Raw genomic sequence first — 22,779 nt, 5'->3', positions numbered from 1 at the left:
CCACGTATCGTCTGGAATTTTCCTCTGTCTGCTTCTTTGCCGTTGAAACATTTATTATAACCATATTTTTTACATAATATTATTTTCTGTTATGCGAGAAGCCAAGAACATACCGAAACTGCTTTCATCTCACAAACTGATTACGAAGAATTTCGCTACACTGAACTCAGTGAGGTGTGTAGATGTCATTTTTATGCATTTTATACACAAATGAAAGGTTTGTGCATTCATGTTATTCTTGTGGTTCAGAATTGTTTACAATATTCGTTTAATTATAGGCTTACAATTATGTAAGGTTCCTATTCTTTTTTGAAAATGTCGAAACCTGAAAACTGCAGTAGTTCTGGCGACGATTTGTATTATAATAAAAAACAAAAACAATTAAAAGAAAGAATGAAGGAAATTTGATCGGTAATTGTCCTTTCGCTTGCAATGAAAAGAGACTATTAGTACAATTGCATTATTATGAGATGTTCTGTGTGTATTGTTCATTCCCTTACCTTGCGTTGTTTCTTTTTCTGTGTCCATCACTATATATATTTTAATTATGTTTCTCGTCTTCTGAAACTTCTCCTCCTGTTAATTTTACGAAAATATGACCATGGACTTCTTTTCATCCATTTCAACTGTAGATGTAGGCAGCCGACTACAGGGAACACCAGAGCCTGTCTAGATGATATAAAATAAGAAGAAATTCTTCTTAACTTGGCTCTATTTCACTTTAATAAAAATGCTTAATGCTGTTGTTAAGTCTTCTCTTATTCAGAAGCACACAATATACGAAACACTCGTATCCGTCATACTCCGAGCAGTACAGTTTAACAAAACTTCTACAAACGAGAGAGGGAAACAAAATCTTGTACAAAAAAGTGAATGATGTTTTACGGTCATTTGTCTACGCTTTACTGCGCATCCATAACTAATGTCTTTGCCAACGCTTATAGTCGGTTCTCGATTCTGTCGTTATGGTTGAACTAAGTTGTTTATGAGTTCCAAAATGTGCTTTTTCCGGTTTAAATTTTCATCAAGAGAGACACCTAAAGATTCTAAAGTTTCCAGACCATTTCTTGTTTCCTCACCGTGTGTTGCGTTTATCGTCGGTTTAGTACCCCCAGAAGTGCAGAACCAAATATGTTGGGTCTTTTTAAAATGGATGGTGAGACCATTCGTAGAAAACCAGTCAATGATATTTTTAATAAAATTGTTTACCGTTCCTTCTGTTTCTGTATGTATGTTCAGCTCGAGTACAATACAAGAGTCATCTCGAAAAGAAACTAATCCTGCTTTCTGACTGTTAGACAGGAGATCGTTTAAATATATGAGCACAAATAATGGACTAAAGACTAAGCCTTTGAGAAACCAATACGTGATTTCTCCCGTGTTAGAATAATGTCCGTGCAGTGCACTGATTGAATTAATAAGTACAACTTTCTGCATCCTTTCCGTTAGACATAATGGTTGAGTATACCATCAATAAGAGTAAAATTCAATTTATCTAGAGAATTCTGCGATTCCCACAGTAAAATGCCTTGGATAGGTTGCAGAAAATACCAGATGGCGTTGTTTCATTATTTAATCCTTGTAAAATTTGGTGAGTGAATATACAAATGGCATTCCCAGTAGAGAAACTCTTCTGAAATCCGAACTGTGATCTGCTGAGGATGTTACTGTAGCTCAGGTGTGGTACTACTCTGAATGCATCTCCTTCTCAAAAGTTTTGGAAAGTGATGTCAGCAGTGAAACAGATCTGCACTTATTACCGTCCCTCCTGTCACCTTTCTTATGGCGAGGTCTGACAACGGCATCTTTCAGTCTCTCTGGAAAAATGCCACTAATTAGTGATGACTTACGTAATTCAGATAAGACAGGGCTTATTACTTTGAAACAAATCTTTAGTACTGTTTAGGAAACATGATCAAAACCAGACGAGTTTCGATTTTTGAGAGAACAACATTCTTAATTTCAGGAGGAGTTGGTGATACATTCGTAGAACCGAATTTTATGAGAGTTGATTTTTTTAACATACTGCTGTGATATTTCTCTTTAACTATTTTTCCTTATAATTTCTACTGTATTTAAGAAATGGTTGTTAAATATGTTTGTTGCATGTGGCTCATCACTTGTAGCCCTCCCATTCAGCTCAGTTGTGATGTGGTCCTGTTCTGCGGCTGGTGGTCCTGTCTCTCGTTTCGCTACATTCCACAGAGCGTGAAGTTTGCGGTCGGAATTACTGATTTCTTATGTTATACACATGCTCCTTAATTTTTTAATACTTATCTTAGCAATTTTGAGTAGTTTTTGTAGTGTGCAACTACAACAGGATATCTCCTTGTTCTGACCAATGGGTACGTTTTTCTATTCCTTACTCCACATACTTTAATCATTTTAGTGATCTATGGTTTTTTAATACCTGTTTATTGTCCTTTCTGATTCACTTTTGAGGAAAGATGTTTTCAAATAATGATATGAACTATTAATGGAATGGATTAAACTTTACGTTAGCATTTGGTTCATTATAAATCTTTTCCCAGTTCACCTCACGTAAATTATTCTTAGAAACATTTGTCCTGGAGTCATTAATTATTCTTATTTCCACTGATCAGTATAAATGCTTTAAGGAACTATCTTATCTCTCCTAACTGCGCATAACGATCAGAGAGAGTATTTGTTACTGGGTAAACGTTTACTTTCTGGCTTTGAACGTCATCAAAGAAAACATTATCAGTTAGGGTACTTCTGTCTTTCTTCATCCATGTTAGAAAATTAATTACTAAGATCAAGTTTGAAGATCCAAATATCTTTTTCAGATCTTTTTCTTATCAGAGTCCTTTAGAAAATTTACACTGAGCTTGCTGCTATCTCACAGATAGCATAGTAGTGAATTCAAATTTCATAAACAGATCAAAATTTCCCAGTGAGGATCTATGTACAGTTACAATTAAAAGTGAACTATTTTTCAGTGTGAATTCACGAGGACACACGCTACAAAATCTACTTGTCTCAATGTTTTTGAACTTGTGTTCTATGTTGATGTGTGTAAAATCTCCTCTTTTGCCATATTAGCTCTGCTTGAGTAAGCTGCTCGAGTGTAATTTTTTATATGTACATTATCCAACTCTGTGGTTACGAGGTCTTCAAATAGGCATAGAGGTCTCAAAAGTTTTGAAATAAACAAGACGCTCTTCTAACTTATTACTGTCCTCAGATACTCTAACGAAATAAGCAAACGTTACGTTACCGTGCATTAACTAAGCATTTTGTGGGGCTGTTCCGTTATTTTGACTTCTTTCAAAACAGGGTGCCTGAATCCTGTGTCTAAACTCAAAAAGGTACCTCTGTGACACAGGTAATCTCAGAGGTTTTGCTTTGTGTGATGGTGGTCCCTGTATATTATCTGCAAGAAGCACAGCTGACCTATCTTCCCCTCTCCTGTTTAGGTGTAGGCCATGTCTAGAATACACACATCTCCCAATTGCAGCAACAGGCTGTTTACTCATAAGAGATTCGTTTTCAGTCAGCAGCAGCGTACTCAATTTCGACTACTGTTTCATCCAGGTTACCTCTAATGCTGTAATTTCTGTCCTTAGCTATGCTATTTCCCAACTCATCTACTACAGTAACGTTATCCTAGCACTTGGTTTCACAATATTTGTGATGTTATGCTGTTCCTAATTTGTACTGCACCATCGGGCATACTGCACACCCATGTTTCCTGATCTCTTCTGCTGCCGACCTACACTTAGTTTCTTTGCTAGAAGTCTGCTACACCCTACCGTGGCCTACAGCTGGATGAGGCCCAACCCCTTCTACTTCATGTACCAAGTGATTGAAGAGTTGTTCTCCTTTCGCTCATTGATTGTTCTCTTTATCCTGTTACCACCATCTGTTGCCCACTTCAACCTATCTAGTTCAAATTTGGGATGTTTAATTCAGCCTGAATGACACCAATCATTTCCTCCTGTTCAGCGATTCTCTTCTTTTTGTTACATAGGCTATAGTTGCATAGGAGAGTCTTGCTGAGTTTCCCATTCAGTTCACCAGAGTCTCTTAAGAGAATTTATATTTAGTTTAACATATTGCAGTACGTTTCCAGGGCGTTTTGCCCATGTGTACAGAAATGTGTTGATTAAAGAGAAGATGTCTTAATCTGAACTAACGTACGCTATTGTTTTGTTTACTTTTCTGCTGCTGGAGTAGCTATTGGGATATTTGCAGGGAGGAGGTGCAGTGGGTGGCGAGAAATAGACGTCCATTGATGTCTTCTGATGGTGTGGAGCTGTGCCTCGTTGTTTCTTGCAGCTGACAGAACAGCTTGTGTGAGATGCACATAGTTCTGCATCAGTTGCTATTATGCGATACGCGTGCTATACACTTTTATTGTATCAGTTCTTCACTTGCTATTTTGCGGTCCCAAAGCTCCATTCGCCTTATCGAAACACTGATGAAACTGTTGTGTAGCATTGCATTATTTCATTGCTTAGGCTGGCACAGGATTGGGTGTATTTAGCTGTACACAACGTTCCTACATAGACTTGAACAATTTACACTAGTACAATATGGCGGCCTGACAGTTTGACAGTCATTTGTTTCAAATTCACACATCTTAAACCTGTTGCATTAGAATCGGCTTAAGGCTGCTGAAGAATTCTAAGGCTTTGTGTTCACTTAACTCATTAAGAATATCTTTTTTCTTGTATTACGGAAGAATATTTCCATTTCTTCCATTACACATATTATTTTACTTTCTTTAGATTTTTGCGGAAAATTTCCAGCTTGTCTGTGGTTTTCAAAGGGTCGTCCATGTCTTTAATGTGTGCTGCTGCTGTGATTTGTTACATTTCTTCAGTATGCAGCCGTATATATGCTCTTTAAATCGATTTCTGAAGTTCTGATGTTTCTTCCAGTCTGACGTATATGATATTTGTTGCGTTGGCTACTGGTAATGGTTTAAATGCCACATATGTCAAGATATGTAATTAATGATTTTGTACGGTGAATAAGCTTCCTACTTAGACTGCTAGTGGTTGTTAAGCTCATTTTTACACATGTGTTTCTGAATTATCAACCTAATTCATCAGACATTCTATCAAGATTTGGCATTTTTACATATTTAATTTTTGGTGTCCCGTCAATTGCAAGTTTAGTTTGCTGGTTTTTGTTGTGTTTACTTATTGTATGTAGTGGCATTGTGTGATGAGTATAGCGTCATATCCAATGTTTATGGCTGTGCATTTTACTATTTCCATTTCCTACGGCGGCTCTGTATACTGAAATAGAAATTTCCAGGTTCTGTATAGTACTGATCTATACACAGCTTTCTTGAGGGAGATGGAATGAGCACAGTATGTTTATTGATGTTGCGTAAATTTTGGTGATATCATTTTTTTTACTTCTTAGTACAGGTTTCATTTCTGAGATAAAGATCACCGAATTTCAGCAAATATGTTTTCTCGGGGAGAGTAGTTTCCTCAAAATTACATTGAGTAAACCAGGAAAATGGAGTTAAATTTTGGTCAAAAGATGGACATTATAATATGTTCCTACACAGGGTACAAATTTTCAGATTATGTACAAGATTAATTTCTCTCTTGCAGTCTTATCTTGATGCTGTCCTACAAGCTGTTAACACTGATGGTGTTCCAGTGATTGGATACGTCGCCTGGAGCCTCATGGACAATTTGGAATGGACTGGCGGATTCTCGTGAGTAATAACCACTGTCTAGAATATTTGTTACAATTTATGGTCGTCCTTCAGTTTTCTTCATATACACCCTTGATGATATTACTTTAACAAAATGTGCTAGCATCATTAATGAAGGCTGCACGAAGCTACAAGTGCCTGAAAAGTAGGCAGTAGCGGAGCATTGTTTAAACGAGGGTCACGGCGTGAAATCAGGTGAGACCCTAATAGTTTCCGGTGCGTCCGGTTTACAAGCAGTGAATTTGAATTAGGTAGGGAGACAGCTTGATTATTAGAGAGAAGTACTTCCTGTTAGCAGGACATGAAACCTTGTATTGTGCTGCATTAAATCGCAACGTTCTTTGGTGCGGATGACCCGGGCATCTGAGGATAGTCTTTGATGTGACACATCGTTGATGCCGATGCTCGACTATGGGCAGCACCACAGTCCCATTTTTTGGGCCAGCACCTGTGCTGTACGGCGCATGCGCCGTGTACGATACGGGTGTCTGTATAGGACGAAGCTTTCCAGCATTAGCATCAGTGTTCACTGGGACACTGCAACAATAGCCTCTCTCCTGAAGAAGGTGGACAAATTGATCGCTGAAATATCTAGTCATCTTGCTTTTAGCATCTATCAGCAAACTCGAGGTGAATACCATCATTAAAGAAAGTTGCTTGTGTGTGAAGTCTGTTTGTGGACTAAAACTTTTTATACAAAATCAGATCAAAGTAATGACAACATACACGTAAGGATAAAAGATTTAACAAAAAAATCCTAGTCACAGATTTTTCTGGCATGACGTGGGAAAATAAATATCTGAATTTACTATACAGACGTCTTGTCTTCTATAGATGTTGAACTGGTTTTCCAGTTTACTTCCTTGAGGACTGATTAATTGTCTCATAAATGGCATGTTCAGCTCGTGCCCAGAGAGTCAGCAACAACACATATAGTGATAAGCCAGAGCCGTGTCACGACCGACGTACTGTCGTTATAAAGCCGTCCAAACGATAGTAGTGTCAAAGGGAGAGAAATGGCTGCTAGTTAGGCACGTGCACAGTGCATGTAGTATCAATGAGAGCGCTGCCCTTATGCAGAACGGGAAAGGCGCGCGATCTGTCTGAATTTGACCGAGGGCAGACTGGGATTGCCCAGAGGTTCGACACGAGCACTTCGGACGAGTTGTCGCGTGTTCGAGGAGTGCTGTGGTGAGTATCTTCAAGGTAAAACCGCGTCCAGACGCCGTGGGGTTGGGCGTCCACCCCTCATTAGAGGTGACAGACGTCTTAGGCTAGGCAGGCAGGTAAAAACAGGGCAGGCGGCAAACTATGGCGCAACTAACACCAAACTTTAACGCCGGGCAGAATAAAAGTGTATCTGATCACACGGTGCCGGCCGAGGTGGCCGTGCGGTTCTAGGCGCTGCAGTCCGAAACCGCGGGGCTGCTACGGTCGCAGGTTCGAATCCTGCCTCGGGCATGGATGTGTGTGATGTACTTAGGTTGGTTAGGTTTAAGTAGTTCTAAGTTCTAGGGGACTGATGACCACAGAAGTTAAGTCCCATAGTGCTCAGAGCCATTTGAACCATTTGAACACACGGTGCACCGAACACTTCTAAGGATGGGCCTCCGCAGCCGACGACCTATACATGTGCCAATGTTAACACCACAACATCGCGACATCGAAAGTACGACTCAGGTGGGCATGTGACCATCGGTACTGGACGTTGGAGCATTGGGAGAGCCTTGCGTCGTCTGCTGAATTCCGATACCTTCTTCATCACGCCGATGGCAAGTCGCGAATCCGTCGCCTTGCAGGGGAACAGCTCCTTGACACATGTACTGCGGGGCGGAGACAAGCTGGCGGCTATTCCATCATGCTCTGGCGAACATTCACGTGTGCATCCATGGGTGCAGTGGCACCGTGATGACCGAGCAGTATCGCACTCCGGTTGCAGCCCAGGCACACCTCTTCATGACGATCATGTTTCCCGACGTTGGCGCTATTCAACAAGATAATGCGCCGTGTCACACTGCCAGGAGTCTGATGGAGTGGTCTGAGGAACACAGTGGCGAGGTCCAGATGATGTGCTGGGCCCGCAGCTCGCCAGATCTGAACCTGATCGAAGAAATCTGGGTTGTGACTGAACATGGTGTCAGAGGTCATCGCCTCCCTCCCCAGAATTAGGTGGCTCCTGTGAGCAGATGTGGTGCCAAATCGCTCCATCGACCTAGCAAGGCTTCATTGCTTCCATGCCACGGCGCGTCGCGGCTGTTACTCTTGCCGGAGGTGCACCCACCGGCTATTATGTAGGTCGTCATAACGTCCTGGCTGGTAAGTGTACATTTCATAATCGCTACATTCAGTATCAGCGACGCACGTTTATGGTTACAAGTTCATGACTTTTAAATGTACCGGGTGATCAAAAAGTCGGTATAAATTTGAAAACTGAATAAATCACGGAATAATGTAGATAGAGAGGTACAAATTGACACACATGCTTGCAATGACATGGGATTTTATTAGAACCAAAAAACTACAAAAGTACAAAAAATGTCCGACAGATGGGGCACTTCATCAGATCAGAATAGCAATAATTAGCATAACACCGTTCCTCACAACCGACTTCTAATCAAGCTGCGGGCCTGTGGGGTATCGCCTCAGTTGTCCGACTGGATTCGTGATTTCCTGTCAGGAAGGTCGCACTTCGTAGTAATAGACGGCAAATCATCGAGCAAAACTGAAGTGATATCAGGTGTTCGCCAGGGAAGCGTCCTGGGATCTCTGCTGCTCCTGATCTATATAAATGATCTGGGTGACAAGCTGAGCAGTTCTCTTAGGTTTTTCGCAGATGATGCTGTAATTTACCGTCTAGTAAGGTCATCCGAAGGTCAGTATCAGTTGCAAAGCGATTTAGAAAAGATTGCTGTATGGTGTGGCAGGTGGCAGTTGACGCTAAATAACGGAAAGTGTGAGGTGATCCACATGAGTTCCAAAAGAAATCCGTTGGAATTCGATTACTCGATAAATAGTACAATTCTCAAGGCTGTCAATTCAACTTAGTACCTGGGTGTTAAAATTACGAACAACTTTAGTTGGAAAGATCACATAGATAATATTGTAGGGAAGACGAGCCAAAGGTTGCGTTTCATTGGCAGGAGACTTAGAAGATGCAACAAGTCCACTAAACAGACAGCTTACACTACACTCGTTAGTCCTCTGTTAGAATATTGCTGCGCGGTGTGGGATCCTTACCAGGTAGGATTGACGGAGGACATCCAAAGGGTGCAAAAAAGGGCAGCTCGTTTTGTATTATCACGTAACAGGGGAGAGAGTGTGGCAGATATGATACGCGAGTTGGGATGGAAGTCATTAAAGCAAAGACGTTTTCGTCCCGGCGAGATCTATTTACGAAATGCGAAAATATTTTGTTGAGGCCAACCCACATCGGTAGGAATGATCATCAAAATAAAATAAGAGAAATCAAAGCGCGCTGTTCGGGAGTGGAATGGTAGAAAGATAGTATGATTGTGGCTCGATGACGACTCTGCCAAGCACTTAAATGTGAATTGGAGAGTAATCATGTAGATGTAGATGTAGAACAAAGTAAGACAAAGCAAAGATGATGTACTTCACAGGAAATGTTCAATATGTCCACCATCATTCCTCAACAATGGCTATAGTCGAGGAATAATGTTGTGAACAGCACTGTAAAGCATGTCCGGAGTTATGGATTGGCGTCGTATGTTGTCTTTCAGCGTCCCTAGAGATGTCGGTCGATCACGATACACTTGCGACTTCAGGTAACCCCAAAGCCAATAATCGCACGGACTGAGGTGTGGGGACCTGGGAGGCCAAGCATGACGAAAGTGGCGGCTGAGCAAGCGATCATCACCAAACGACGCGCACCTGTCGAACACTTTGTGAACTTTTTTTTTTGTTCTAATAAAACCCCATGTCATTCCATGCACGTGTGTTAATTTTTACCACTCTATCTACATTAGTCCGTGGTTTATTAAGTTTTCAAATTTATACTGACTTTTTGATCACCCGGTATTTATTTATGTTTTTCTATAAACAGAAGAGTCACTATAATGGTTAATTTCATTTCAGTAAGTCATCCGTTCTTAGGTGTAAGTGATAGAATCAATACAATTTGTCGCCAGAATGTTGCAAAAAATACATTTCCCTTCAGTGCATCAACATTGGTTCACATGTTGATAGTTTTCAAAAGTAATACCCCAGAATTCAGTGCTGAATGGACTACTATTGTGCAATATACATCTGTATCTATACGGCTATTCTGTAAATCACACTTGCACTCTGATAAAGTGTTCATTGAACTACCTTCATATCAACTCTAGAAGAGCGCGCGAAAAGAAAACGAACACCTGTATCTTTTCCTGCGAGCTCTGATTTCCCTTATTTTATTATGATGACCGTTTCTCCCTAGATCTGGCAGCAACAAGAAACCCCAGATCACGTATCATGTCCGCGACACCCTCTCCCCTATTTCTCGATAGTACGAGACGAGCTGCCCTTCTTTCAACTATCTCGATGCACTCCGTTAAACCTGTCTGGTAACGATCCCACATGCGGCAGAAGTGCTTCAAAAGAGGACCGACAAGGGTAGTGTAGACATTCTCGTTAGGAGATTTTTTGCATCTTCAAAGCGTCCTGCCAATAAAAAGCAGTTTTTGGTTCGCCTTCCCCACAACACTTTCAATGTGTCCTTTCCAGTTTAAGTTGTTCGTAATTGTAATTCATAGTTATTTACTAGGACCTGTTTTGCGCAGTATGGAGGATCAACTCCGTCCTTTGTTAATTTATTTGGTATAAACCTCTCAATTGCTGTTGATACTATTTTTTTTAATTCAAGTCACATCCGATATACAACTACACTGTTAATTTAGGAGAGGAGATTGTCTTTCAGGAAGGTATCCAGCAAATTTTTATTTGCTTTTTGAATAGATACATCTTTCGTTTATTGTTGGTGGATTTGGGAGTTACGGTATTCAGTCTCGCTACGACAACCCCATACCTGTATCCGTTCTGATGCTCGTTATCAGCTCAGGATTATTTGTCGCTAAGAAATCAAGTGTGGTTTCACAGCCGTTTACTTTTCGAGTGGGATCATGAACTAATTGCTCGAAATAACTATCAGAGAATGCGCTTAGCATAATCTTGGATGATATTTTACGTGTACCACCGGATTTAAACATGTATTTTCTCCAGGATATCGAGATTGAAGTCACCACCAACTATAATTGTGTGAGACAGTTTAAGTCACTGAAATTAGACTCAGGTTTTCTTTGAACATTGCAGCAGTTGTATCATCCGGTCGGTAAAAGAATCCAATCATTTTATTCCGGTTGTCAAGAATGGCCTCTACCCATGCTAACTCATAGGAACTATTTAGTTCAATTTCGCTACAATATAAACTTCTTCTCACAGCAACAAACACTGCACCGCCCAACTGTATTTAGCCTATCCTTGCTGAACACCTTTAGCTCCTTCGTAAAAATTTCGTCTGAACTTGTCTTTGGGTTTGGTCAGCTTTCAGTGCCTATAACGATTTGAGCGTCAGTGATTTCTATTTTCGCTTGGAGCTGTGGTACTTTCCCAACACAGCTATGATAATTTACAACTGTTATGCCGATGGTAGCTAGATGTACGTTCTTCTTGTGTTCGATCTGCACCTTTTGAGACTGAAGCACTTTTTGTGTTTCCCCGAGACACTTTAACCTAAGAAACCGCCCAATCCACACCCATGTAGCTACCCATGTAGCTGACTTCTGCGTGTAATGGTCTCCTGACGTATTTAGCAGAATCCGAAACCCCACCACCCTGTGGCTCAAGTTTACGTATTTGCATCCTACACGGTCAGAAAACCGTCTGACCCTCTGATTCAGACCCTTCACTCTGCTCTGTAGCAGTTTTCACAATCGGTTCTGTCGACTGTTTTGCAAATGGTGAGCTATTTTGTCTCACAAGCCCGACAGGCAACCTTTACCATTTCAGATAGCCGCTCGAAACCAGAGGTAATCCCTTCCAGTCCAAAGTAACACACAGCATTGGTTCCGACGAGATCCACCAGCTGCAGTTGGCTACACTCTACGTTCTTCATGGGATCCGGAAAGACCCGTTCCACGTCTGGAATGATTCCACCTGGTACGCAAGCGGAGTGCACATTGGCTTTCTTCCCCTCCTTGGCAGCCGTGTCCCTAAGAAGCGCCGTAACATGCCTGAAATTGCAGGTCCCAACTGCTAATAATCCCACCCTCTGGGACTGCCCAGATATTGCAGGCTGAGAGATTTCTGAAACAACTGTATCTGGATGAGAGACACTGTCAGGCACAGATAGCACATGGAACCTGTTAGTTAGACTAACCGCGCTAACAGTCGACCAGGAAGTCTCTTGCAGCCTGCGATGCCGCGTGGTGACCTCCTACCCGACCACAGGTGAGGGGTCAACCTCAGTGAGAGCAGTACAGGGCTGGCCACCAGTGCACACCGATCAGTGGACTCGTGGGTAGTGCTGGATGTCCGTAGGATCACCACGCTCGATCCCCAACTGTGATGCATGTCCACTACAACCTCAAGCTGTGTAACAGAAGCCATCACAGCCTGGGGCTGACAGCAAAGTGTCACCAACGCAGTTCGCATTTGCACACAGCAATCACAGTTCGTATTCATACTAAAGACAGGGGAAAACTACACTAAACAAACAAACGACTATAACACGCGCTGCCGATCTCTGTTTTTGACACTAACAAACATAAGAACTGTGGATAGTAAATTAAAATAGATACGCAGAAATGCAAAAGCTAAACTGCCAAAGCACACAGATGAGACTAAATAATTCGCTCCTGGTTAGGAACTTGTAAAAATCATAAATATTTCAGACACAAACGAAATTGCGAGAACTGTGTCTATACCTCGTTCATCATAAGAATAAACCTGATGCAAATAAATACAAACGCGATGTTTGGTCAAGCAGCCGTAGCTCTCGTACACTGGTGTTGTTCCGCTCTTGGAAGTAGGTCCAACTTATGTATTGGATATCTTATTACTATGCCACTCTAAATGAAACTTTAAGACATTCTGATGTATTATCAGCCACTAAAGTCTTTCTTAATCGTACTTAGCTTACATAATTTTTGTTTCAAAAATCGTCAGTCTCTGTAATCTCTACTTGTGCTCTGATTGTCTCGCTGTTAATTAATACGTACCGTGAAAATGGATGACACTGCTTCCTGCTTCGTAGTGAAACACTCTTAATGGCGAGAAAGAAGTTTTTCTTAATGTTTATCACAATATTACAGAGAAAAACCAGCTTAGACGTATTTAGTGGACTATATAATAAATTTAAGAAAGCTGATGTGATTGTATGCATACCGTATACTGTAGCGTCGTGGAATGACACTCGTGTATGCAAGTAGGCGGCGGTTCGAAACACATTGTGAGTACAGCTTTTTTTGTTCGGTTTGTATATGTCAATCACTTAAATATGAAATTCATGAAATATATATTTTAATTAACGCATACTTAACCATAATTTTTCAACAAAAATGCACGTCTTCCTAGTTTCTACTTATATTAGCACGTAAAATTCTGGTTTTCATTGCAAATACACATTTTTAATTATCGATATTTTATGTAAGATTGTTGAAGTTAAGAAAACATTAGACAATTAAATTTTTTGGGGAAAAATGAAAAATCAGATATACTTTATTTGAATATACCCCTTGTTTTGTAGGACAGATGTAGTCCCATAGAGTGATAAGCGTCGTAGAAACACGGAAAACAATAATTTCCACGGCGCCGAGTACACTGTACAAACGCCTCATTTTCACGGTTGTCATCTTCACACTGCAATCTGAACCCAACAGATCTGCAGCAAAGCTAAAGTATTTGCCGCCAAAAGTAACGAGACATTTAAGCCGTCAAACGTGCTGTAAGTAATGCACGAAGCTTCGTGACACGTCGCTGCCGAATGATGACGAAATGCAGAACAGCATATCATAAAGGAGGAGGAGGAAATGCGGATTTTTTTTTTTTTTTTTTTTTTTGGTGGCTTGCGATTCTGTTGCCGATCGCCTCGTTATCAACGTAGCAGTACTGAAGTGTATTCCTCAGTGTCCGATATGAAAGGAGTTCAGAGATTACCAGACGAATGACAGTAATACCTTCAGAGGCTTCAATATTTAACTACATGGAAAATCAGCAGTGCGCTTTTACGCCCCACAGAGCTCATGCAGAAAAATTACCTTTGTTAAAGTCGGGAATTTTCATCACTCTAGTTTTTCATTACAGTACTGTGTTAGCTAAAATCGAGAGCATGTCATGTTTTCCGTACGGTTACCTGAGAAGCGTATCTCCTTAGTTTTGCCATATATTATTTCCTCCTGTTTAAAAAATGAATGACATTCAAAGCTATATAGTTTCTCTGCTCGTCTCTTTTTACGTCTTTACTGCAACTGTTCACTTCACTGCAGTTTCGTTGGGTCACTTGCCTGGCCAGTGCTGTCCAAGTTAAAGGCGCCGGTGAAGTTATTGCCGGCCGGCCGGTGTGGCCGTGCGGTTCTAAGCGCTTCAGTTTGGAACCGCGTGACCGCTACGGTCGCAGGTCGCATGGATGTGTGTGATGTCCTTCGGTTAGTTAGGTTTAAGTAGTTCTAAGTTCTAGGGGACTGATGACCACAGATGTTAAGTCCCATAGTGCTCAGAGCCGTGAAGTTATTGCCCCGTATCGTCGCTGAATAGGTATACGCGTAATGCACAGCACAAAACGTATTCTTATTATCGTACTTGACTGTACTCGAGACAGCTTGGCTTCTGCGCCACGTGAATCGGGACCCAGTGAGGTCCCAGAAACGCGGAAGAATGCACAGTGCAATGTTTACATGAGGTTTACTCTTATTATGAACGGAATATGGTAAATATTAAAGTAACACATAGAAATTCAAAAATTAGACTACCAAACCACAAAGATGAAACTATATCATTCGCTTCTGGTTAGGAGTTCGTAAAATTTCACAAAATCGGTTACTTCCCTGTTGAATGTTTACCATGTAACCATCTCACTGGTGTGAGTCCAAGTGAATGAAGTGTACGAGGCGTTCGTACGTTTCTTAAGTGTTTTATTGTGTCAGGAGAATTACGAACGGTATTCTTATACAAATTTATATTTAATTGTGATCATGAAAATGTATAATGTAATCTGGGAGAGAGATCTGATCGATGAACAAGAACACGGAGTCCTACATTCTTTACATGACCACGAACACTGAACTGTCGAAACTGGAAGGCAAGACAGCATGGACAGCGCGTATCACTGCCTTCGCGATGAGTTGTCAACTATGGTAGATCGAAGTGAGGGTAAATGTAATGTTATGATTTTTGTATATGCATTAGGATGTTTGTTACACCTCCTTTTGTTTTTGATACTTCTCTTCTGCAGTCACAGTTTAACAAATGATACCGTGGTTATTCCATCATCTGAACTGTGAAAAGTCCTACGTGCACGAGACTCATTACACTGTGTTTGCCGGCCGCGGTGGTCTAGCGGTTCTAAGTGCGCAGTCCGGAACCGCGCGACTGCTACGGTCGCAGGTTCGAATCCTGCCTCGGGCACGGATGTGTGTGATGTTCTTAGGTTAGTTAGGTTTAAGTAGTTCTAAGTTCTAGGGGACTGATGACCTCAGATGTTAAGTCCCATAGTGCTCAGAGCCATTTGAACTATTTGAACACTGTGTTTACGCGGTCGCTCTGATAATTTTGATTTTGTTTAAAAATCAGTGTACCTAGATCATAAACTCTTCTCAAGTTCAAAATTGCTTTTTTTTTTTTTTTTACAACTCAGGTTTTTATCTCGGTGCATTCTTCAACAAACCAACATTCTATTTTTAAGGCACTGCGACAAACTAATAAATAATATTTTCACGTTTTCATATATTATGTATCCCCATTCTCCTCGATTACTTTGTAAACGAGTCTAGAATATTTACAGTAACCACTGGAGACTCTTTAAATAGAGCCAAATGCGTCTGATCCTAATAAGAATTTCTATAGTCACCAAAGGCGAAATAACTCCCATGTTACTTGTAGACTGTTCATCCTCGCTCTTCCTATAAGTTTGTGTGGACGTTTTCAGTATTATTCGTCATGCCAATTGAGGAGCTACTCGAGCGAACAGTAGCGGCTTCGGTCAAGAATACCATCATGACGACCGGGAGAGCGGTGTGCTGACCCCACGCCCTTCCTATCCGCATCCTCCACCGAGGATGACACGGCGGTCGGATAGTCCCGATGGGCCACCACTTGCGGCCTGTAGACGGAGTGGTTTTCTTTGTTTTTTTTTTGTTTTTTTTTCACACCATACTGCAGGATCATCACTAACGACGTTATTTCTTTTTACGTCTGACTTGACACTTTTGTTTCGTTTCTATTTACTTCTTTTACAACAGCTGCAGTGCCAGAAATATCATCCGTACTACTTGAAATCTAAGTCGAACCAGCAACATTTTTTGCGAAAAATTTATCTACTCTGCCAAGCGTTTTTAGAACATTTGCTTCTCGTTCTCGCCTTTCCTTCGACAATTTCCAAAATGCCGCCCCACTTAATTTTACATATTCGCTTTTTTCTCTCCAACAGTCAAAACAAAAGAAAAAAATTGTAAAAGGAAAGAAAGAACGACTGTAGCCACTTCCAGTCGTACTACACTGCACATGAGCACAAAGCTTTTTACTGTAAATACGGTACACGAGCACAAAGATTCATTGTCGCCCGTTTCTCCGTTGTCAGTGAACAGTAGAAATACAGCTGCCGGCTGGAATTCGTCTCGTAAAGAAAACGGGTCCCTTTTTTTGGCTTCTGTTTCCCGCGTCGCCGGAATTTTATCTGGGACGCAAGTATGTTCTGAATATCCTTGACGCTGTCTTTCTAATTTAAAAAGCAAATAATTTTTGCAATTTCTTGCTGTGAGGTGTGCTGGATCGACTCATATTACACTTATTCTTATAACTTTTTAGCGGTTTCTGTGGGCATAGAAGACAGACTATAAAGTTTAAGTAGTGTTGTTGGCAGTTGATGTTGTGTGTTGCCATTTGTATGAACATTGCTGTTATGTTTACGCGCATACGCACCTTTTGTTCCAACATAAAATAAAAATAACCTTTCCTCGATGGAAAAAAGTTAGTTAAGAAGTTTAATATAAAATTCGCAATGCCACATACTATTCGATACCACAGAGTGGGAACTTTTATATCGTGCATGCTGCAGCACAATAAATGAGACAAACGAAAGTTGGTTTCTTCTTCTTTCTTCGCCAAAAAAAGTAAGTAAGTAAATAAATACAATTTTTAAACTGTTGTGAAGTGTATTTCACACATTATCAGATATTCTGCTTATGTTCTTTTCGTATAAACATATGTTTAAAAATGTAAAACATTCCCAGTATCAACATGTTTTGAAGACCACAGAGTTTCACATTAATTACAGTCATGGAGGGTTGACTTGATACTTTCCCGTAATTTCTACAGGAAATTTAAGTAGAGATGGGTTTTACATACTGAGACCCACACATGTTACAGTATTTAAGAAATTGTTGATTATCACAGCTTTCACGGGGTCCTGGTATTTTCACGGGGAAAATACGGTAGGGTTAAGCAGAAGTCGACAACATTCTCGGAATAATAACAACGTTTCAAACATTGTTTGCCGTCCAGACAGCTTACTTCAAAATACTTTGAACAATCATGAACATGACACAAGATAGAAACCCAATGTTAAATTTACATTCCATCACCAAGTAAACTATGTATATTTCCAAGCTTGTACTGCCGAATTTTGTTCTTAAGGCTTATTTAAAGTAGCAAGCTGTTTAACAATATTAAAAAAATTAGTCATTTGTAAACGCAGTTATTTTAAAACGTAAAAGGTTAAAATGAGTAGAGAGCAAAAAATGCCGGTCCCTATGCCCGTGCCTGCGGGCCTATATGTACACTACTGGCCATTAAAATTGCTACACCACGAAGATGACGTGTTACAGACGCGAAATTTAACCGACAGGAAGAAAATGCTGTGATATGCAAATGATTAGCTTTTCAGAGCATTCACACAAGGTTGGCGCCGGTGGCGACATTTACAACGTGCTGACATGAGGAAAGTTTCCAACCGATTTCTCATACACAAACAGCAGTTGACCGGCGTTGCCACGTGAAACGTTGTTGTGATGGCTCGTGCAAGGATGAGAAATGCGTACCATCACGTTTCCGACTTCGATAAAGGTCGGATTGTAGCCTATCGCAATTGCGGTTTATCGTATTGCGACATTGCTGCTCGCCTTAGTCGAGATCCAATGTCTGTTAGCAGAATATTGAATCGGTGGGTTCAGGAGGGTAGTATGGAACGCCGTGCTGGATCCCAACGGCCTCGTATCACTAGCAGTCGAGATGACAGGCATCTTATCCACATGGCTGTAACGTATCGTGCAGCCACGTCTCGATCCCTGAGTCAACAGATGGGGACGTTTGCAAGACAACAACCATCTGCACGAACAGTTCGACGACGTTTGCAGCAGCATGGACTATCAGCTCGGAGACCATGGCTGCGATTACCCTTGAAGCTGCATCACAGACAGGACCGCCTGCGATGGTGTACTCAACGACGAACCTGGTTGCACGAATGGCAAAACGTCATTTTTTCGGATGAATCCAGGTTCTGTTTACAGCATCATGATGGTCGCATCCGTGATTGGCGACATCGCGGTGAACGCACATTGGATGCGTGTATTCGTCATCGGCATACTGGCGTATCCCCGGCGTGATGTTATGGGGTGCCATTGGTTACACGTCTCGGTCACCTCTTCTTGGCATTGGCGGCATTTTAAACAGTGGACGTTACATTTCAGATGTGTTACGACCCGTGGGTCTACTCTTCATTCGATCCCTGCGAAACCCTACATTTCAGCAGGATAATGCACGACCGCATGTTGCAGGTCCTGTACGGGCCTTTCTGGATACAGAGAATGTTCGACTGCTGCCCTGGCCAGCACATTCTCCAGATCTCTCACCAATTGAAAACGTCTGGTCAATGGTGGTCGAGCAACTGGCTTGTCACAATACGCCAGTCACTACTCTTAATGAACTGTGGTATCGTGTTGAAGCTGCATGGGCAGCTGTACCTGTACACGCCATCCAAGCTCTGTTTGACTCAATGCCCAGGCGTATCAAGGCCGTTATTACAGCCAGAGGTGGTGGTTCTGGATACTGATTTCTCAGGATCTATGCACCCAAACTGCGTGAAAACGTAATCACATGTCAGTTCTAGTATAATATATTTGTCCAATGAATACCCGTTTATCATCTGCATTTCTTCTTGGTGTAGCAATTTTAATGGCCAGTAGTGAAAATCCGCCGCTGCATGAGAGTGATGTGCGGCAGTGGGGCACTAACTATGAAGCGGGACGTACAGAGCTCCACTATGCAGGCGGTCAGCGAAGGGAACAAGTGCTAACCAACGATCTTCCTCAGCCAGTGGATCAAACGATTCGAGAAGATGGTCTACTAAGAGCAATTTCGAGCAGCTAACTATACTGCAGTGCCTGATAACTGTGCAGGAGGCAAACAAAATTTAATTAACAGTTGTAAATAGCCGATCAGCTCCTGTATTTTACCCATGCTACCTCCTGAATTTCAAAGAGAGTATTCTAATCAACATTGACAAAAGCTTTCTCTAAGTCTACAAATGCTATAAACGGGGGTTCGCCTTTCAGCACCCTATTCTCTAAGTCTTAAGGTCAGTATTGCCTCACGGGTTCCTACATTTCTGCGAAATCCAAACTGATCTTCCCCGAGGTCGGCTTCTATCAATTTTTCCGTTCTTTTGTAAGGCATTCGTGTTAGTACTTTACAACTATGACATATTAAATTGATGTTTCGGTAATATTTACACCTGTCAGCACTTGCTTCCTTTGGTATTGGAACTACCACATTCTTTTTGAAGTTTGACGGTATTTCTCCTGTCTTACGTATCTTGCATACCAGATGGAAGAATATTGTCGTGGCTGGCTCTCCCAAGGCTATATTTCAGTGCTCTGTAAATTGTTCTCATTTCTCACATCTCCTCTTCATCTACGTCATCTCCCATGTCTATGATATTGTCTGCAAATTCATCTCCCTTGTATAGACCCTCTATATACTCTTTCGACCTTTCTACACTCCAAGAACTCTTTTTTTTTTTAAAAAAAAAAGCACCACGAAGAAGTTATTCGAATGGGACTAAAATCGGTACGTGTGATGTGCACATACGGACGAAGCAGTGCTGAGAATTTCAGAAAAACTGGAAGATTTATTCGAGAGAAACAGCTTCACAATTTGAGCGAGTCAGTAAAGTGTTGCATCGCCTCTGACCCTTAAACAACCAGTTATCCAGCTTGGCATTGATATACCGAGTTGTTGGATGTCATCCTGACTGGTATCGCGTCCAATTATGTCCAATTGGCGCGTTGTATCGTCAGAATCCCGAGCTAACTGGAGGGCCCTACCAGTAATGTTCCGAATGTGGAACACTGGAGAGAGTTTAGGCGATCTCGCATGCCAAGGTAGGATTTCACACGCACGAAAACAAGCCGTAGAAACTCTCGCCGCGTACGGGCAGGCAGTATATTGCTGAAGTGTAAGCCCAGCATAGTTTGCTGCGCAGAGCAACAAAACAGGGCGTGAAATATCGCTGCCGTACCGCTGTTCTGTAAGGATGTCGTGGATAACATCTATGGGGTCCTGCTATGGAAAGAAGTGGCACTGAGACCATCACTGCTGGTTGTCGGGTTGTATGGTGGGCGGTAGTTATGTTGGCAATCCAAAGCTGTCCTGGGCGTCTCCAGTCACGTCTGGAATCTCATTGACTGGAGTAGGATTGTCTTCAACGGTGTGTCCCGCTTCGAATTGAGCCCCGGTGGCTCCCCAGACAGTGGTGGCATGCCAACCTCATTGCCGCCAGCCGTACAGCCCGGCAGCAAGGGGTGATGGTCTGCGGTGACATTTCATTTCATAGCAGGACCCCTTTGGTTGTCGTCCGTGGCACCTTTAGACCACAACGGTACGTCAGCGATATTCTACGCCCCATTTTGTTACTCTTCCTGGCAAGCCGTACTGGGCTTACACTTCAGTAAGGCAATGCCCTCCCGCACAGGTCGAGAGTTTCCACCGCCTGTCTTCGTGCTTGCCAAACCGTATCTTGACCAACAAGATAGCCCAGTTGACCACATTTGGAACATTATGGGTAGGGCCCTTCAATCACCTCAGGATTTTGACGATCCTACGCACGAACTGGGTAGAAGTTGGCGCGATATCCCTCAGGTGGACATCCAAAGACTCAGTCGATCAATGCTAAGCCGAATAACTGCTTGCATAAGTGACAGAGGTGAAGCAATGCGTTATTGACTCGCTCAAATTGTGAAGCTGTTTCAGTTCAAAAAATCGTCCAATTTTTCTAAAATTGTAATCATTTGTTTGTCTGTAGATCTACTGATTTCCGCCCCATTCGGATAATTTCTTCATGACGCTTCTTTTTTTTATTTTTTCAAGTCTCGTAAATAGAAATTCTCGTGTAGTAATACGAATGAAGTTGGAAAATAGTTCTTGAAGGTGACGTATAGCTTTTCCTTTCGTTTTGCAGGACGTTTAGCTGGCAACATTGGAAGGAATATTGTGTGGAATAGTTGTCGGAGGAGCATATCCAGCAGGCGGCTCCGAACGTTCACGCAGCAGGACACAGTGTTTTACCAAACGGGTATTTTTAGCCTGCGGCGTCGATACGATGATTACCTCAATGCTCACGACAATTTTGCCTGATCTGTATACCGAATCTGGACACGCGGCCTTCTAACGCAAAACTTTTTGGCCGCCCCTTATAGATACAAATCAATGTACATATGTGTAATGCTACGTTATTAAACACATCTGCCTATAGTAAACACTATGAAACCTAATTTTGTCTTTTTTTTGTTTACACAGTGTGAAGTTCGGGCTGTACGAAGTGGACTTCGACGACCCAGACTTGCCAAGGACACCAAAGGCATCCGCTGGCGTGATGGGCGATATTTTCAGGACCAAACAGCTACCTACCGACTTCTTGCGATCTTTTGTGTAAATCTCTGTGAAACTGTTATAGTTCTCCATGCCCTGACAGTACGCCAGAACCCCATTCTGATCTTCGCTTTTGATGTTTCCTCCACCCGTGTAAAAATGTGAAAGTCGAAGTGTGAGTTAATAAGTCATCATACTGTACTCGTAGGTATCATTTTATTCGTTGATTGCTCCCTATCCTCCTGCAATAAAGTACTTCCTTTGTTGTTAATCTGGTGTCGTCTCTCGTAAATCAAAATGGTGTAATCTTCCTGAATTTCAGATTCTTAGTATGCGATACTGAGCACACGCAACGTACTAAATTATTACCGAACAGGCTTGGAAACAACAACAGCGCTTCGTTCAGAATAAAATATTTTGCTTGGGTGTTAACAGCTTGTCCTTAAATAATGAGTCAGTTCAGATGTCTCAATAACAATTGAAACACCTCTCATCACGGGTGAGATATGTGTAGTGGCGTGGCAAGACAGCCAAGCCACTCGGAGGTAGCCGAAAGGCATGCGTTAAGCTCACGCAGGCTGGCGTGAGATCTGGAACATTACAAGCAAATGAGAACGTAGAAAACGGACGCAGTTGCTGTAATACTTAACTTTAATCCACAATTGTAGAACATCTCTCTTGACTGTACATGCTTTAAGATAAATATCAAATGCTATGGCGCCTTGCTAGGTCGTAGCAAATGACGTAGCTGAAGGCTATGCTAACTATCGTCTCGGCAAATGAGAGCGTATCGGTCAGTGTAGCTTCGCTAGCAAAGTCGGTTGTACAACTGAGGCGAGTGCTAGTAAGTCTCTGTAGACCTGCCGTGTGGCGGCGCTCGGTCTGCAATCACTGACAGTGGCGACACGCGAGTCCGACATATACTAATGGACCGCGGCCGATTTAAAGGCTACCACCTAGCAAGTGTGGTGTCTGGCGGTGACACCACAATATGTATGGTAATG

The 22,779-nt window shown here is 41.9% G+C and overlaps 1 protein-coding gene across 1 annotated transcript in view; it reads left to right on the top strand.

Annotated features, from left to right (window-relative positions):
- Positions 1-21,839, top strand: part of LOC124805395 (myrosinase 1-like) — a 149,023-nt gene extending 127,184 nt beyond the window's left edge. Inside the window, exons 10-11 of the mRNA XM_047265957.1 lie at positions 5,595-5,701; positions 21,704-21,839. Of these exons, the coding sequence (XP_047121913.1) occupies positions 5,595-5,701; positions 21,704-21,839 (243 nt within the window). The remainder of the gene's footprint in view (positions 1-5,594; positions 5,702-21,703) is intronic.
- The last annotated feature ends 940 nt before the right edge of the window (positions 21,840-22,779 follow it).

Source organism: Schistocerca piceifrons, chromosome 7 (genome assembly GCF_021461385.2).
Source record: "Schistocerca piceifrons isolate TAMUIC-IGC-003096 chromosome 7, iqSchPice1.1, whole genome shotgun sequence".
Classification (NCBI taxonomy): domain Eukaryota; kingdom Metazoa; phylum Arthropoda; class Insecta; order Orthoptera; family Acrididae; genus Schistocerca; species Schistocerca piceifrons.
Note: the sequence above shows the minus strand (reverse complement) of the source record. Positions and strands in the feature narration are given on the sequence as shown.